The sequence below is a fragment of the Pezoporus occidentalis genome, unplaced genomic scaffold (genome assembly GCF_034315485.1).
Source record: "Pezoporus occidentalis ecotype Australia unplaced genomic scaffold, CSIRO_AGI_Poc_V1 ctg36, whole genome shotgun sequence".
NCBI classification, from domain to species: Eukaryota; Metazoa; Chordata; class Aves; order Psittaciformes; family Psittacidae; genus Pezoporus; species Pezoporus occidentalis.
In genome coordinates, this window is record NW_026915591.1 from 4721222 (window position 1) to 4740573 (window position 19352).

Here is a 19352-nt window from a genome sequence, read left to right on the forward strand (position 1 = left end):
GCTGCTGTGCTCAGCTGTGGCTGGGCAAATAGCCCCTTGGGCTAATGTCTTTGCAGGTCCAGGGAGGAAACAGCCCCAGTCTTGCTGTATGCAGCATACATTGATGGAACGAAATGCTCCATTAATAGCAAATGAAGAGAAGAGGGGAAGCTGTAGTTTGTAATTGCTCCTAATATATCAGAGCACTGCTTCTGCCAGAGAGCTGCATCTTGTAACCTGCAGAGGGACAAGCTGCTACTGATCCTGCTTTCCACAGGTTGGAATGACAGCACCGGCAGGGAGGGATGTTGTGGATGTTGGTGGCTTCCTCCCAGCGGGTGTCAGGGAACACCGGGGGCCGATCGTTCAAAGTGCTGGTAAATATGAAGCCCACAGGAGAGAAAAGTTAATGTACCGCAGCAGTTCCAGTGCAGGGGGGAGCTGGTGTGCTCCAAACCTCAGATGTTCCCACAGTGAGAAAGCAGGAGGGCTGGAATCGCTACAGCTTCTCCATCCCGGGCAGCTGCTGCTGGGACGTGTGAAACAAGCTCTGCTGAGAAAGTAGGAAATGGTTTTCCACACAGACAGCATTGATTTACTGGAGAGCATCCCCTGCCTGCGGAGGAGCAGGGATACTGTGCTCTTAAACCAAGGTTTCATCTGCAATTTTGCATGAGAATGATAATGTACATTTAAGATATGCAAAACACAGCAGTGAAGAAAGGGGCCTGTTATGACCTTTTGAGTAGTTTCTAAAACTGGTGCTTGGTAAATCAGAATTGTATTCAAAATCTGTTTGCACTTTTGAGGAATGGTTCACCTAAACACAGGGGAATTACTGGAAAGAGACTGAGAAAATATACTGGAGCTGCCTGCTTCAACTCTTCCAGCTTCCAGAAAGCTGAAGGCAGTCTCTCTCTTGCTGTTTGTTCCTTCCTTCTTCTTACTTCCCTGGCCATGGGATCACTGACAATCAGAGAGAGTTAACAGTTGTTTGGGTCTCTTACTTTCCTTTTGGCATCTGGGAGGCCACTATAAAACAGTGCCCCAGAACCCCAGATCAAACTCATTCATCCCTGCCCTGGTCCATGGTGGGAAGGACACAGATTCACACAGAGCTGGTGGGGCAAAGGACTCCTGAAGAACCACCCCGAGCTTGCAGCAGGGCTGTGCAGTGGCCGGGCACACACTGCCTGATCAGTGCAGGTTTTAGCCAGCCCCTGCCACCTCGGTACCTCAGCATCCCGGGATGGCTGACAGCAGTTCACCAGGACCCACACAGCAGGCAGCACAGCCTTCACTGCTGCCAGAGAGCACACAGCCCACTCCGCTCCCACTTTCCTACCAATTTTCACTGAGGCGTATGGGAGGCTCATCAATATTAATACATGGTGGCCCAGCAAGGCCCCAGGTACCTTACTTCAGACTGTGGGAGCCCCAGATGAAGTGTTCAGCCTCTGCCCTTGCTAGAGGGATTGCTGCCTTGCCTCTTGGCACATTCCCATCACAGGGCTGCTGGGGCTAGGGTTGTATTCCCATCCTGGGAAGAGCCCCCAGTTCTGCAGGGAAGGCCTGCAGGCAGCATCCTCTCTGTGCAAGATTTTAGACTGGATGTTAGGAACAACTTCTTCACCAAAGGGTGGTCAGGCACTGGAACAGGCTGCCCAGGAAAGCGGTGGAGTCACCATGCCTGGAAGTGTTCAAATGCTGTGTAGATGAGGCCCTCAGTGGTTTAGTGGTGGCCTTGGCATTCCTAGGGTAAAGGGTGGACTTGATGATGGTAAAGGTCTTTTCCAGCCTAGCTGATTCTACGATAATCAGAGAGCCCAGCACTGACGAACACTAATCGCTGTGAACACTGCCATCGGCTTTTGCCGTTTGACTTAGCAGAAACATCTGGGCGGTTTGATAGGGGGTAGAGATTAAACCGGCACAACTGAAAAACAAAGCCCCAGAGGCTCTGTGAACAGATGAGCAAGCAGAAAGGCAGGTGGGGGTGTCAAAGCTGGCTCTGCAATCACCAGCATTGTGCTCCACCGTGTGCTCTGTGGTCTGCGAGCGCAGGGGCAGCGGATGGGCTGCCCCGAACCCCCCACTACCGTTTCCCCTGTGAGGGCCACAGGGGCCGGGCCCGGAGCGGTGCCTTGTCCGGCCACAGCGGAGGAGCCCGATCGCAGCCAAGACCGCGAGTACCGGGAGCTCGGCGGGCTCCTGCCGCCACCTGCCGGCCCCGCCACCGGCCTGTCCCTCATCCCATCACCTGAACGCGGCGGCGGGCCTGGAGGGACGTTAACAGCCCAACACTTCAGGCACAGATGTGTAACGGTAGAAAAGGGAGCTGAAAAGGGACGAAAACACGCAGCCAACCTTGTTTGCAGTCGCAGCATGACTTTGTGCGGCAAAGCCCAGGCTAAACCAGACCTCTTGCACATCATTGTAATGGTGCAAACTCAGTGCTTGAGTAATTTGGGTTTCCACCACAGCATTTGAGTGCTCTACAATGGGACATGGCACTCTGCACTAGGATCTAGGGGAAAAACCAAACCACTTTCTAATGGGCCAGAGCTGATCTAACCAAACTGGAAAACTCTCTGAAGAGATGCTCAACACCACACATGGCAACATTCTGCTGGAACCCAAGTACCTTTCTACCCACGATTTTTTTTTTCTCCCGAGGAAAAACAGGGTATAGGATAATCGTGGCATTAGAAGGAAGCTGTGCGATAGGCATGATGCTCATACCAACTAGGTGCATGGTTCTGAAGCAAAGATCCTGTTCCCCGTTCCTAGACACAGGCTCACAGAGACACACATGAATTAGATTCTGCTCAGGCTGAAACCAAACTGAGACTATGACTGTGGCTCTGATGGCCCAGTTTTTACCAGCTGCAGGCTGACACCAACAGCAAGGAAGAGCAGAGTATAAATCTTTCTTCTTTGCTGCCCCCTAATCATGCGCTAAGTGCTGCTCCCATACTTGGATATTGTCACTACCGAAAAAAAAAATGCAGCTGGAACCACAGCTGGTGGTTGTAGGCACAGCAGTCACAAACATGATCATTTTAATTGAGATACAGTAGGTTTTAGTTGAAATGACCTGGTTTTCCTTAAGAACACATGGTGTATTTGTACTCTCCCCTTTCATTCATAAATTAAGGCCTGTTGGGTTAAGTCACCTTGCCTAGTGCAGGCAAGAAGCAAATCCCAGGAGACGGACACTGTTCTGATTTCAAAACCAGGAAAGATCCACTCTTGCAGCACCCAGCCCTGTAACTCACCATCATCCTGACCTTTGAAAAATTCAGTCCTCATGCAGGGGGACAAGATGTTGTAAATCTCTGTACTAGTATGAAAAAGTTTGAGACCATGTACATAGAGCAGCCGAGTATTCTTAGATAAGTATCACTGCATCAGCAAGTGGTTCAAGGAGGTGTAGTGCTGCTCAGGACTAGGCACACTGGTGCAGTTGGCTATCAGATCCAGGACAGCGGAAAGTCAGAAATCACTGATTAACCCACAGTAGGTAAAATAGTTCCCTCAGAATCATGAAGAATGGAAAATGACCGAGCATAAAGACAGCACAATAATTTCTGGGCTTTGAAAAAAAAAAAAAAGTAAATCAAGAGAAGGGAAATTATGATAAACACTGAAAAGGCTTCAACAAAGACAAGGGGAAAACATTTAAGTGTAGAAGAGATGCATGAAAACAGGTATGATGAGGGCAGTAAAATAGGAATAGCTGAGGTTCTCCTTTCTATAGAAAGGTAAGAGAAGCAATTTTGAAGAAAGAGAATCCTTCATTAAAGAGTGATTTGATTTTAAAATAGTGCAAATGACTCAAGAGAAGAGAGTAGTGCAATGACAAGTGAAAAAAGGTTTTTTTTATTTCTCAGTGTTTCTCCACTGTCAATACTGTCCTTTTGCTGCAACATGTTGCAAAAAAACTCTCTGCCTTTTCCATTTTAAACAGCTACACTATTTACAGGCCATTTCCAGTAACACACGCAGACACATACACGCTCACAGACACGCAGGTATGTATATCCCTATCCCTGGTAAGATATCTGTTTGCTGGCAGAGGCGATACATATTTCCATTGTCCATTGAAAACCAAACCCATCCTCTCACACTGTACTCGCCTCTCCTAACCAGCAGCTCAACGCTGGGTTCCTGGGGACATCTTTGTTAACACACTCAGAAGCCCAGCTACCTGATTGCCATCTCTCAGAGCTGTGGCCTAGGTGTACTGGGATTATCTATTCAAACTGTACATAGCAGAAGTCATAAAAATTGCTCATATTCAGATGTTTGTGACCAAGTGATATATTTATACTCCCAAAAATCTTTTGGGGCAGCCATCTTAATCACCTGTTTTGAAATATGTGTATCATGCTGGGGTGAAACAAGCCACATGCTTTACCTTCCACCAAGGTGTTATGTACCCACTTTTTTACTAAGGCACCAGTAATTTTACCAGTAGAATTTCTGAACAAGTCCAGTGCCACTGAATGTACTGCAAGAGATTATCAAATAGCAAGCCAGACAAGAAAAGAATAGATGCCTATATAATAGGTATAAAAATCCTTAATAAAATTAAGTACATAAAACCTGTGGTGGTATAACCCCAAATCCAATGAGTTGAATAATATTTGAGTAACATTGTTAATGGTAAGAAATGCAATAGATCCTGCTCCATTCTGTGAATGGAGAGTTCTGCAATTGAAATCATTAAAGCAGTGTCTTTGTATTTTAGACTCCTAGGTCTGTGTTGGTGTGCGCATTAACAGAGAAACAATTTGATGTTGAATCCGACTGTAAGGCATCTCTAGTCCCTGCTCACCCAAGACAAAGCTTTACGGCCACTTGCCAAATAGCCATGGGCAGGGACCTGTGCCCCAAGTCTTCATCTTTCACCTCACCCATCATCTAGGCTTCTCAGAGTTCTTTGATTCCAAAGACAGTTGTGAATATGGGGGTAAGGAATGCCTGGTGATGAACCACGCAGCTGACCTGAAAATTAAGATTACCACGCAAACATGCCAAATGTCCCAAAGTGGCTATAGGAACATTCAACCTACTTAACTCCTCCCTTACTCTCCCCCCAACTCCAAAATGAGTTTGCAAATGCTGAATCATGAGAGCACACCCCTGAATTCATCACAAGTGTAATGGTGCAAGTGGCACAGAAATCTAGGTGTTGTCAGTGGTGTCACAAACATTTTAGGGTTTTGTTTTAATCAGAACATTTTAAAATATTTCACAGGGAGGTAAAACAGGGAAAGGATTTAAAAAATTCAGTAGCAGCCATTTTTACCAAAGAACATAATCTGATTAGTGGGGGTTTCCAGCATTTTTCTGTAATTTAATATTTGCTTTAGGGAGCAGGTATATAACGCATAGATACCACCGTTAAAGAATTCAGAGATGGAAACTACCTGGAAGCTAAAACAATGGGGCTGAACTGGAATGTTCTTATGGCAAAAGAATATCACATGATGGAAGTGGACAGAAATAAAGCACTCATCCAGAATGGGTTTTCATGAAAGCTTAGAAAGGTCTAACACCACCCCCACCCCCCCCCCCCCCCCAGTCAGCTCTATTCTGAGCTTAATCTGACTAACAGGACTGATCTGAAAATACCCATCTTTTCCATACTCACAACAGGAGAAAAATATCATGCATTAAGACAAAGGCCAAAGAAAAGAAAACGGAAGATGAAATCATCCCTATCTAGAAAAAAGGTTTCCACAGACAGATCTATCCTCTGGGGAGTCAAAAGTAAACAAACATGGTTTGTCACTTGCACATAGAAACCAATGACACAAGCTTTGCACAAACCAACATGTAAGTGTGATTGTTGAACTTTAAGAGTTCAGAAAGAAGGAAAACTTCATAAAGTTTCCAAAGCCTTACAGAAAACTGAAATTTCAACTAGGTGGCTTCTGTTGAGCAGATCTGGAATTAGTATGAGCACTGTGCAAAGACTTCATAGCAGGCACTTTCCAAGTATCCGAAACAAGGTATTAAGCTGGCCACATTGAAATCCACCTCCTGAAGGCAACACACTGAAAGCCTTCAAATTGGAAAAAAAAAATAAAGTAGAAAGATCCATTAATTCTCTTTGCCCCTTAAAAAAAAACCCACCTTTTCCCCCAGTCAGCTGTTTGCTGACCTAATTCCAGGCAGTTAAACATTCTCTACAGATTTTTATGTTAACGACCCATTAATTCCTATCTATTACCAGCAATGGACACTGTCATTATCTTGTCCTGAAAAGACAAAGATTGTTCAAACCCAGGGTTAACATACAAAAAGTTGCTTCAGTCAAGTTTGATTTTTTATAAATAAAATCAAAATAAAAAGCTCCCATAACCCCCACAAAACAACAAAAAACACCAGTGCATTTTGACTTTCAGTCATTTGCTTACCTCAAGGCTTCAGTACAAGAAGGAAACCCAGCCTTGTGCAACTAATATCAAACGGGGCCTATTCTCAAACTCCTCTTTCTAAAATGAAGCAGTATTTCTAGTGGTACAGAAAACCCTGTAATTACCTGATGGTAAAGACAGAATAAAACCTCAACTAAAACTTTCAATTCAAAGTGTACACGTTTTCTTAATTCCTGATAGCAACATTACCAGACTGCTAAAGAAGGTTTATCTACTGTACTAAGTTTTCAGATATGCAGGAGATGAATTCAGCTACACTATAATGTGCAGATATGATAAATTATGTGGAACAGCAGAATTATTTCAAAGGTGGCAGACCTAGAACTGTGCATTTATACCAAGATTGAATTGGACTGCATATGCATAAACCAAACAGTAACACGCAACCGTAAGATGCACAGTACTTTGAGTACATGTTTGCATAGAATATAATGTAAGCAAAGTCCCAGTATAATTCACTAGGAACAGTATCGAGAATTGACTAGCTACCAGGCAAACAGACTTACCCTTTCATGGCTAGATGGCATACAGTGACTTGAGTCAGAATACATACGTTTCTTAGGTAGCTGTTTCTTTTTTTTTTTTCTCAGCCCATATAATTTCACGCTTACATTAGGTACATAACAGACAATGTTCCTCTGATGTCAGAGAAATAATTGCAATAATCTCTGTGCTGAATCAGAAGTCTCTTCTGGTTATGTTACATACAAAGAAGTGGAGGTGACTGGGAAGAAGATGGCTGCTCCCAAAAGCTAGGACTGTGCGCAGTTTCCCCACAGAGTCCTAAGTAATTACAGGTCAGAAACAGGAAACAATCACAACAGGTAGATTTTTTTTTCTTACGGATTAAGAAAAGTGAGTCATAGGAACTGCAAGTCAAGAACAAACCAGTTTCCCTCTCACACTCCCATGATAGTTCTGAGTTACTTGTTTCCCTGAATACACACTTTTAAAAAAATACAATAAAACCTAGGATATGTAACACATGAGTAATTCAACTTCACAGTTATAAATACTCAAATTACACTTACATAGAATATATCATCACAGAAAATAAAATTCAAGTCATAGAAAAGAATGAAGACTAAAGGGAAAGAAAAGGCAAGGTGGTAAAAGAGATACAAGTTTAGGGCTGTGCCTTCTATGAAAGCTCTTTAAAAGTTGAAGTAATTTTTTTTGTTGTTCTTGGGGATTTTGTTGTGCTATTTTTCCCTTCTAAATTGGATAGAATAGAAAACCTTCAATCATCCATGAAGTAATCACAGACCTGTACCTCCCCCTACAAAACTGAAACAACTGTCTCTGCCAGAGAAGAGCCAACAAAACAACAGTCAGCTCTGGGTGTAAAGAAGCAAAGTAGCCAGGGCCAGTGAGGAGGGAACAAATGAAAGGTAGTATTTTAGGATTCACTTTAAAGCTAGATGTGTTGTACAGATTTGAGGTACCACTGCCACCACAATAGTCTGATGTAGTACAGGGATACTCAGGTGCTTTTCTATATATGTTTTTTTACCATTTATTGTGAAAAGGATGCAGCAAATGCACTTGTACGAAATACAGAACATAGAACCAAACCCATGGCACAGCCCTTACCATCAACATGTATATGGAGAGGGAGGGGATTAATCCCAAAGGCAATTTAAATAATGGTATTTTATATAATTATATATATATATAAATAAATGTTCTCAGCAATCTCAGGGTTGTTTTTAGTGCATTGCTGTAAAAAAATTAGTGCAGTTCTCATTAATGTTTAGCTCATAAGGAATAAGAATCTATACATCTGTTCAGTCTCTTCTTGCCACACCTGAAACCCTTACACTGTTTCACCAAACTGAAGGTTTGTAGTCAATTTCTTTAAAATAAGGTGGATGAACTCCACACACTCTTGTGACAAGACATGGCAATTTTTGGCAAAACAATTAGAAAAATATGAGGTGCTCTGATCTTAGAACTGAAAAGTTTGTTGATTTAAAGCATTACGCAATGCATAAACAAAATTTATAAACAAAAAGATATGTCTCAACAAATCTATCCTTCATGCAAATGTTTCTTCAGCAGCTAACAACTTAAAAAAAATTCTTACACTTGTTTATTTGGGGAAAGGAACTTAAATATGTGTTTCAAGTCCTTTCCTACAACTGGACCGAAGTTTCATGTCCTGGGAGCTGCTTCTTCTGGACCCTTCTCTCTTCTGAACTGTTGGAGAAGGGGAAGTTTCAGTCTCAAAGAGATTTACACTTCAGCCCCAAGTTCAAGGACTCCAGTTTCAACAACAGCAACATATTTATCTTCAATTTGAACCAGCAGGATGGTTTTATCTATATGGGACCGACTACTTGGATCTCTGCTGCAAGGCACCCAGCGGTGAATCACCTGGGGGGAAATAAAAAAGAAGTGTAATAAAATGTGAAATTCCATGGGAAAACTGCCATATCAAAGTCATGGCTGATAATTCAAGACCCTTACAGGGCAAAAGGAGCAATAATGTAAGTGCTATACTGATACAGTTGCTCACTTTTCAGGGGCAGCATACCCACAAGGTAAGCTTACCTACTTAAGCCTTGCTGAAGAGCTGCAGCTTACCTGAGAAAAGCCAGCCTTTGATTTGAATTTCATCAGCTGACCCAAATCAGACCAAACAGTTCATGCAAAGCGAGTAAAAACTGTTAGAAGTGTACATGTACTGATTTGGGATATTTTATATCCCAAAGCTGTAATAGTTTTAAAATACCTCAGTATTGTACAGCAATAGCACAACTGTAGTTTATCAAGAGTTGGGTACAAACTACTCTCTCCTCTAAGTCAAATCCCTTGCCCTAATTCTGTTCACTCTGAATTCAAGGTTGATCTTTTGAACTAAATTATTCAAAAATAATTTAAAATGAAAAAAAATACTGCAGAGAGGAAAGGTTTCAGAAACAGTGCTACAAGCTACTGTCCCATACTCCTGGTTATACATAGAATCACAGAATAGTTAGGGTTGGAAAGGACCTTAAGATCACCAAGTTCCAACCCCCCTGCTATGGGCAGGGACACCTCACATTAAACCGTATCACCCAAGGCCTTGTCCAACCTGGTCTTGAAAACTGCCAGGGATGGAGCATTCACAACCTCCCTGGGCAACCCATTCCAGTGCCTCGCCACCCTAACAGGAAAGAATTTCCTCCTTATATGCAATCTAAACTTCTCCTGTTTAAGAATTCATGTTCTTTGATCTGCTGCTACCAAGGATTTTGCCTGATACTGACCATCAGAAAGCCCCTTTTTCCATACAGGCCCTTGTATGTGTCTGCTCAGCTGCCTCCCTAAAAACACACCTTAAATTTTTGGGTGCCCCAAAGGAACCACAAGGATGCTCCAGTAACATGGTTTTAAGTACTGCCAGCTCCACAGAAATAGAATTCTCAAATTTGCTAAATTCAAGACAAGGTAAGGTAAAAAAATAAGTAAAACGTAATCCAGGCCAGGACAGTTTACAGGAGTTCTAAAGATTCAGGTGAGGAAGAAAGGACAGAACCCCACAATTAACCTACATCTTTCAAGACCAAATTCAAAAGGCCCCCATAATCCTCACTAAACCCAACTGACAGCTGCCAGTTTCTCTAATGCTCAGCTTTCTCCACTGCAGGAGATATAGACTGCATTCACAGGAGGAGCATTTCACCTAGGGAAGCAGGGCATCTTCACTTCCCCTTTGTTTGATGCAACAGCGTGATACTCAAGCAGTGTGTTCAAGTCTGACTTCAAAGTAAACTTTTTATGCTGCTGTATGGAGTGAGGTCAGGAATATTCTACCTTCAAATATATAAAGAATTTCCCAATAAAGTCCAAGTACTACATCCTTGTTCAGCTTCAAGCTGGTGCCTCTGTGGTAGCTAAGGGCAGACTCCAAAAAAGCATCAGTATCATGATTCCTTAAAAACTGTGCTTATGGCAAGAGTTGTACATAGATTATTACAACTCACTATAACCACCCACTCGCTTGGTTTTACCATCTCTCCTATTATGGCTGGCATTTACTTGATGCCCCATGAGTGATAACATGCAAAATGATGTCACTAGACAGCAAAGAGGTGGTAAGAATCTCTTGAGAAGGAAAAGGGCTCTTCTGCATGCTACTGCAGGTATCACAGAAAGATAATGCAGAGTATACCTTAATCTCAAAAGTCCTGGAAAAAGTAGATACAATAGAACGAGGACTGCTAAATTTCATTTCCTTGAAGAAACTCTATAATGTCTTTGTGTATTATATATACTGCACACGTAGCAAAATAAAAAGCAAAATTAGGAAAAATGCTTTTTCTATGTAGTAGGAAAGGTTTAAAGAGCTGGATTTCATACCAAGAGTCCTGACATAAGGCTTTGGCTGGTAAATTGCTTGATGAGCAGCACTGTAGCAGGTAAGAATCATTTCTGCCTGTTTGCAGAAAGGACTGCAGCTGCAGGATCAGAAAGGGAAGACTGTCCTGAGAGCTTACGATATGAGTATGTTTAAGCACAGGCAGCTGAAGCAGGCAGTGGAAACTATGTCAAGTTAAATCCTGTCTCTCTAATCACACATAGGATAATCTGGTGCTTTCCCCCTTTCACCTTAGGTCAAAAATGAGCTTCTAAAAATCCCTGCCAGTACCCTGCACCAAAAATAGATGAGAAGCATTAGAACAGCTTCTCCCTTCAAATCCTTGTTTTAATTCTCTCTGTAACATCAATCACTACACGTCTGCATGCTGCAACTGCAAAATACACAAACTCATGAAAAGAAAAAAATTGTCCAGTGATATCAGGTAACAGGACGTGTTTTGATACAACCCTTCACATTCACCATCTTGACAGCATGCTTGATCTGCAATAGCTAACAAGGAAATTCCAAAACTATAACATCTAAACTGAACACTGTTTACAACAGCTTTCTACTCGGTACTGACATAAGGCTTTGGCTTGTAAACTGCTTGATGAGGAGCATCGCAGCAGGCAAGAATACAGCTGTAGGATCAGAAAGGGAAGACATATAAGATAACCCTACTATGGTACAGTTTTTTTGTGGAAGGGATTTATTTCCAGGGCTCTTCCTTCACATATGTAACAAGGTAGATTTGGCATATGCTGTATTATCAGCATACTCCCATTTCTTACCTGAGGCTTGCACATACATCCACAGTGATGCAGACCTTCAGAGAACAAAATCCAGCCCCTGAATTAAATTTATAAATAATGCCTCCAATAGAGGTAACCACTCAATCAAAGCAAATTCTTATAAACTGTCAGAACTAACGTGTCCCAAATAAAAACAGTTTTATTGACGAACCAATGCAGAAACAATGTCAGTGACTCTTCCCTTTTACTATTTATCACTGGAAGAATACTGACTAGAGCATCTTTATTGACACAAAGATCTAAAAAACCCCATATGCTTCAGTAAAAACCAAAAAGGTTCAAAGATATAGTTTTTTTTACTCCTAAAAAGAGCTTTAATCAAGAGATGAGTTTTCTAACTAACGCAATGACTTTTCATAAAACACAGGTATAACCCTAGGAAAAAGAGAGACATAGGTTCAAGTCATAGGTGTTCGCAAGTTTTAGCCACAGCAGATTTCTTTTTTAAGAGAAAGTAAACACTTAGCATGTACCTATAATTAAGAGGCACCTAAAGACAATCTTGACTATCTTCATCAGGATAATTTAAAAACAAATACTGTTAAGCGTTCAGTTAAGGACTCGTTGGTAAACTGACCTTCTGTATTTGCTCAAGGATAGACAGTTTAAGGAAAGGAAAATGAAGGTTGGATGAATGAGTGCAATGCCTGAGAGTTCATGACAAGAGCTGGAAGAAGGCAAGGAAGCAGAGGTAGTTGACAATGCTTGAATCGTCACCCTGTGTCTTTTGGATACAGCGGCAGTAATATCCTTCTGCTTCAAACTCGGATTCTGGACCTGCTCTTCCAGCAACAGGGACTTGGAGCACAGCTCCTGATCCATCCTACATTTACCTTTGGTCTTAACATCTAGGCAGACTGCCATAGCATCAAGACACTGCCATTCTTAAAATTAGCTTGTCAGCTTCTGAGTAAAACTTACATGGCCTTCCATGCCTTCCTGAGGACTCCAGTCTTTCCAGCTGTTTCTTCCAGCTTTTAGCCGTATCACCTCATCTGGCCACTGCAGCTCTTTCCTTTTTGACACGTTGATCCCTTCCAGTACTTGACTGGGATCCATTAACTATAAGTAGGAATTGAGTTTTGACTGTTAGTTCAGCCAAAATTTAAGAGAAACAGATAAAATGTAGCTTTTGCATACTTCCAGAGAAGTGACCTTAACCTACAGAAATTGATTTCTGACCAATTTCAATGGTGGAAATTCAAGCTCCAGGCTAGTAAAAAGCCTGAGCAGCACTGCATTTGGAAATTAGGCTGTGGTTTCACACACAGAGCTGACAATACATCAGGTCACTGCTGTCTGAAGCAGCAGCTCTGGTTCCCCTTCCCACCCTTTCTTTCAGTTACACTGGCTCATGGCAGGGTCTAAGAAGATACCACAACATAAGCATAGGCAGCACATGGTCCAGTAGCAGGGAAGAGTTAAGTGACGATGAACTGTTAAAACTGCCTCTGTCACTTCTTACAGAACACATTAAGAAACACCATCTTGGAGAATTTGCTGTTGGGCTGAAGATCTATTTATCTACCAGCATTGTCAGTTGAGACCCACCCTGTGTTTAAGTAAACTGGCCTTTCCACAGGGGCAGCAGGAAAAAACTCCTGAAAACTTCTTCCTATTTAAGAACAGAGAGAGAACCACAGTGTCCACTATCCAAGGGTGCATGACAACTTTGCCTGTATCCTCCTCCCACTGAGGAATTAGGCAATTTGATAAAAGGGCTCCTGCCTGCAAACAAAAATTACTAAGTATAGACCTGCAAAATTAATTCATTAACTTCACCCACTATGATGCAGTTTAATAAGGATTACTCTACAATGATGTGATACTAGCAATGAAATCATGTTTGTTATAATTTACCCTGTTAAATCCACTTCTTGATGTTTCTCACTAATATACTGCCAAAGGCATACACGTGGGGCTAATAAAAAGCTAGAAGAGCAAGAATACAAATTTCTGGATTTTCACAAAACGAGTAAGGCTGCATGATTAACTTAGTCAATGGTGTATTGCTTGCTGTTCAGTAAACCCAGACTTGAGGCAATAACCAAAGAATAAATACACATGAAAATGAATAAATATGTATGAAAGTGAAAATTTTTACTTTTGTGGAAGATCTAATTAGTTTAAATGAAAAAGCTACCTGCTTTCTACTTTGCAGATGAAGCTGTTCAGTTTTACATGTTGTCATGAATAAAGGCAAACTAAGTATGAAGTGGAACTAAGCTCAGTTGACATTCTCAAAGCTGCACTACAGCAAAACATACAAGTAAACAGGGATGTCTAAGCATGCAAGAAGGTTGGTTGTCCAGATATCCTTTTCCTCACATTAGCTCTCCAAATGTAACTGCACAATAGCTGTATACTGAGGCATTCCAGACTGTGTGTGTATTTAGGAAGTAGTGATTGCAACAACATCCAAGGTAAAACTAACAAAAGCATGTGGAAGCATAGGTTAACTTGTTCTTCTTGACTATTCACCTGGATTCTGTAAATAACGTCATCCTTTTTGGCTTGCATTTGATTTGCAGGGCTTGCATTGCCACCTGACTGCGTTTCAGTTGCATTACTCCCTCCTTCTGTCCCTAGAAAGCCCACAAGGGCATGCTGTTTACAGGCTGGGATGCTTTGGCTGGAGCTGCTAGAAGAGGGCAGTCCATGCTGCATGCTGACCCCAGTCTGGCCAGTAGGTTCCATTTGGTTCACCATAGACAGGCGGGACTGGATGGATGATGGAAGGTTACGAAGGGATATCTGACTGGTGGAAGAGCGCCGACAAGGCACAAAGCCCGTTGTGGATGTGCGAAGAGATGAATGACGACTGCCGTAGCAATAAGATGAATGGCTAGCTACTGAGGCACGGGCAGGGGAATGTCTGACAAGGCTCGACTGCACAGAGTGAGAGCTGTGACTGGTGCCTAAAAGTAAAAAATAGAGAATCAGGAGTTTGATAAAGCCTCCCACACACATTAGATTGCTGACAAACACCTTAGCACTTACAGACAAAACTTCTGGGTCTAATCAACAACATCTGAAACAGCTGTACTGCAGAATATCACTGTTGCATTTCATATAGCAGAGCATTTGAATACATTCCACTCATCTTATTTTGGCATTTCATATTCTGTTCAATTCCCAATCCCTTTAAAACAAGTAGCCTGAAAAACACTTCAGTGTTGCTGTTCCTGCACCAACTGCTTGTTTCTTAATATTACACTTAAGTTTCCCGTACTTAAGGCATTAAGGCAGGTAAATGTTTCAAAACACTGTAAACATTATTTCTTAGTATGCTTGACTAGATGTTCAAAGATTGAGTCAGAAAATTTGTTGGAGCAAAAGCTGTATTTAAACAAGTTCAGAAACATTTAATACACTTGAAAACAGGAGTTGCTGTTTATGAGAATTGGTGGTATTGTTTTTCCAATACCAAGTGCTTGTGGATACCTTCCCACAGTTAGACTAATTATTTGTGTAAAAAAAAAGTTCATTCAACTAGATGCACTTTCATACACTTTCTGAGCAAAGGTAAAGTTTGGAAAGCCTTTTCTCAGCTTTACTGTTTATCACCTCCCTAGCTACAAATCACTACAGACTCCTGGATAGGATTCAGCTAAAATACTATGGAAACAGAAAATCCATTCTACTGTATAAGTAAGAACTATAACAACACTCAAAAATACAAAGTTTAGCACTTACAGACAATATGACAGAACCAAAAAAAAAAAAACCAACAACGAACCATCCTATCTGTAGAAACATGTTATAAAAGTTATTTAATCTATTTTGCCAGCACAGCTATACCCCTACTGCTCCAATCTGTCTGGGAACCTTGCTTTGCAGAAAGCAATACTGTAGTTTGAGATGAATCCAGAAGGTATTAACACTACATCAAATCACTTTTGCTTGCTTTATCTTGTAACTTAGGCCTGATCCAAAGACCTGAAAGGCCAGTTCTGCCTTTGTACTTGTATAAAGTCATTAAATATTGTACTTGTATAAAGTCATTAAAATAAAACAAAGCAACTTTACCCAAGGTGGAGGGATGAGTTGGTGGATGAGCTGCAGGAAGAATTGTTGGATGAGCTGCAACAGGAGGGTGCTGTACTGCCCCAGGTCCCTGCCCTGTAGTTGCATTCCCTCCTCCTTGTGACATGCTGCTCTGAGACTCATTGATAGTTGCATTGTTACTTGTGCAAGAAGCTCCACCTCCAGCATCTGAATCCTCAATATTTCCACCGCTATTGCAGCCAGCTCCACAGCCTTTCCTTAGTCTGAAAACATAATGCAATTGACATATTGTCAGGCCTCCTAATCATTACAATTCTAAGAAATGCCTTATGATGACAGGCAAAAGGCTTTACTCAGCACAATCCACAGCATTCCCCAAAAATCACATAAAACTTGACTTTATTGTCTCAGAACATGCTTCACAAATATAAATGCTGCTTTCTAAGAGCTTGCAATTTTCTTCATGGCAACTATTGAAGTAACAGTAATTTATAGTAAGCCAAATGCTCATATGAAGTAGGTTTTGAAAAATCAAGCCACTTCTGAAATACAATAGAGATAAAATTCTAAATAAAAATGCTGGTAGAACACCTTGGTTATTTTGTAATAGTTTAGTAAAATTTACGCTCTTTAACACATCAGTTGTGTATTGTTAGACTGCAATAGACTTTGTCTATTCAGATGACCTGAAATGTTAGGGGTTTTTTTTTTTGTTCGGTTTCTTGTTTATTTTTTCTTTTCTTTTGAAAGAATTTGGTTTCTTGTTACCTTCAGTAACATACAGTTGTTTGAAGCACATACTGCCATTATTTGAATCGCAAATTCTCATGTGAATTCTGAATATTCAGACAGCAAGTTAGACAATGTTTTCTAGTGGATATAATCATACAGGCTTTTCACTGCATCATTTGCGTTAATGAACTTCAGATGGACAAAAAAACCACAGCACATTCCTCCTTTCTTCAATTCATACTTTTTATTACTCTTTTCTTCCTGTTGCACTCAAACAATTGAGCACTCCTTTGTGACTGTATTTGCCCCAAGATTCAGAATCCCAAAGCATATACAGCTTGGCTCCATACACTGTTCTGTGTCATACTTTCACCTGTTATTCTATCCATGTGTCAGACAAGCAGATGGCAAAAGAAGAAAAACACCACAGACAGTAGTAAGTGTGGCATATTCTGGGGTGAAGCAGCACCTTCTGTTTGATGTGCTATACATCTCCAAGTGTAAATATGACCATCAAAACAGCTACAGGACTGGCAAGATCCAGCAAGAACCAGCACACATTTCTGAATGCCACACACAGCTGCCACTGTTGCTTTTGGAGCCACAGTAGTAAGTGGCCAGACCTTCAGTACAAGTTCTCATGGCCTGTAAGATACAGCACAGGAAGAGTTTGTACTGGGTTACGGGGGGGGGGGGGGGGGGGGGGGCATGTAGAGGGAAGATTATATTATCACTCCAGTTACTTGTTCTGGCTCTGACACACTGGGTATTTATAAGCATTCATGAAATTCTAAGCAGCTAACACGTGTGTTACTATGGATGAGTATAGTCTAACAGCATTAATACTGCATTTGCATGCTAAATATTTGCCAGACAGGAACCCTACCAAACAGTCCTGATACTGTAAAAATGATATTATAGACTGCAAAAGCGATGGTACTGAAAAAAACAGGTTGTATTGTCTCTCGTTGTCAGACCTGAGATTAGAACTGGAGCTGTAGCTCTTGCATCTGTATTTTCCGTCCTGTTTCTTTTTCCAAGCTCTCATTTACATAATTTGTGGTGCATTACTTCCATGCCTTGAAATTAATCCTGAACCAAAGCAGTTGCCATATGTGACAAATATGCTCAAAACAAAAAACAAGACTTATTTATTTTTATGTGACTGAATATTACAAAATTAAACTGTGGTAGGCATAGTTAAAAGCAGTAGTTACTGAGACTAGTTAATGGAATATGAGAGTACTAACACATAGTAAATGAGAACTCATTTTCTCAGCTCACCTGTGCCATGTAGACACTATGAAGTTTCTGATGTTTCCTAAACTGATAGCTCCCCCAAGAATCTCCTTCAGCTGTTCATGACTATCTGAATAGGAAGTAGTCAAAGGTGAGACGTAGATTGGGTATCCAATTGGCTGGTCACAGGAGGAGTTGATCATGTTCCTCAGAGCTTGTTTTGCATTTTGGATACTTCCTCTTTCTGGATTACGATTACGCAGGAAGACAAGTTCCTGCTGTTGTCCTGCCCACAGGCCACGCACACACTCCTTATTCACCTGCAAAAGCCAAGTAGAAAGGCTGTGTCAGAAAAGGAAACAATGACTGTGTGCTTTGCTGTACCTAGGTCTCCATGAATTTATGTAATACTGCACTGCAGAACTGCAAGCATTTATATTTATTCTTCACAAAGCTGAACTTTTGGACACAGGCTGCAACAGCAAGAATAAAGCAAATCTAAGAATGGGATGAGAAACAGGTATTTTAAGTCAGAAACTGATTTTCTGATTAGATACTTCCACTGTGTGAGAAGAGGCAGCCCTAGCAATGACATTGGTAGTAAAAAAAAGCAGTGTTTTGAGTTGAAGTAGCGGTTTGGTATAGTTATTAAAAATACACAACATACCATCACATTGTGAAGCATGCACAAGACTTACCTTGATGACCCTGAAACTGAGATACCGCTTATTCAGCATAATGATCTTATATTCATTGGTGCCATCGTCCATCACATGACGCAGAGCAAGGAGGGAGGGAGAATTGGAAAGAACTGCACTCCGCCAAGCAGGGTCACCTTCATGTGCTATAACTAGATTTTCTTCATGGGTTGTTATGGCTTCATAGAGGACAGAAGGATCATCATACTCATCTGGAGAAGTGAAGTGATCCTGTTTCCAAGAATGCACATACAGTAAGATTTGGTTAATATTTCAGATGTAACTACATAAAAAAAAAAACCAAACCTTTCACACCTCAAACTCTTAGGAAGCTCAGTGAAGGCAGACCAAAAATTATCAGATACCTACTAAAGGACATGGTTAAAGATGAGCTCTTTTCCAAACAGATTCATTCTTTTTGTTTGTGTTTGCTTCCTTTTTTAACTCAAAAAAAAAAGTAGGATCTGCCTATTACTGATTCAAGTAAATTTCTAGTTGAATTTTACACTAGATTTCTATATATTGCCTGCAGAAGCATTTTAGCTTCTTTCCTTCTTCACAAGTTTCCAAGTATAACACATTTCAGTAAAACACTGACTACCAAGCCTGTAATACATGAAAAGAGCAACTGAAAGAAGTTTTATCTGTGTTTTGTATTAAAGGTTCACATGAATACTTGATGACAGATTATTTCAGCGTCAGATACTATCACTACATTACCACCAGTCAAATGGAAACAAAATCTGCAAGTTCAATTCAGTATTAGATCACATTACTACTTGGTTAAAGAAAGATAGTGGTTAATAGCTAAGTTTCCAACACTGGCTGAATCTTGAATATACAATTGCATTGCAAATGGATAAAAATCACCCTGTATAAGTTCAATAATGTTCAGATAATCATAATTCCCTCACTTTCCATTTTGACTTAATTCAAGCCCATTCTGCACAGTAACGTAAATATACTGAAAACACTTCAGAATTGTTGAAGTGATATTTCAGCTGTTTTCAACAAGGATTTTTGTAATTATTCTACTTTTCTATAGGTACTCCTAACATAAGCATTCTGCTAACTTTGGCAAGCTTGTTAC

At 41.0% G+C, this 19352-nt stretch overlaps 1 protein-coding gene across 11 annotated transcripts in view; it reads right to left on the reverse strand.

Annotated features, from left to right (window-relative positions):
* Positions 1-3845: 3845 nt before the first annotated feature.
* PCNX1 (pecanex 1) overlaps positions 3846-19352 on the reverse strand; it is an 89888-nt gene continuing 74381 nt past the window's right edge. For 8 of the 11 annotated variants that reach the window (XM_062630831.1, XM_062630834.1, XM_062630832.1 and 5 more), the window contains 6 exons: positions 18263-18493; positions 17610-17884; positions 15615-15856; positions 14067-14503; positions 12507-12647; positions 3846-8804 (listed from right to left, as the gene is read on the reverse strand). In XM_062630831.1, coding sequence (XP_062486815.1) covers positions 8664-8804; positions 12507-12647; positions 14067-14503; positions 15615-15856; positions 17610-17884; positions 18263-18493 — 1467 coding nt within the window. In that variant the 3' untranslated portion in view covers positions 3846-8663. The remainder of the gene's footprint in view (positions 8805-12506; positions 12648-14066; positions 14504-15614; positions 15857-17609; positions 17885-18262; positions 18494-19352) is intronic. The other 3 variants (XR_009967059.1, XR_009967058.1, XM_062630839.1) reach the window with 3 other exon arrangements.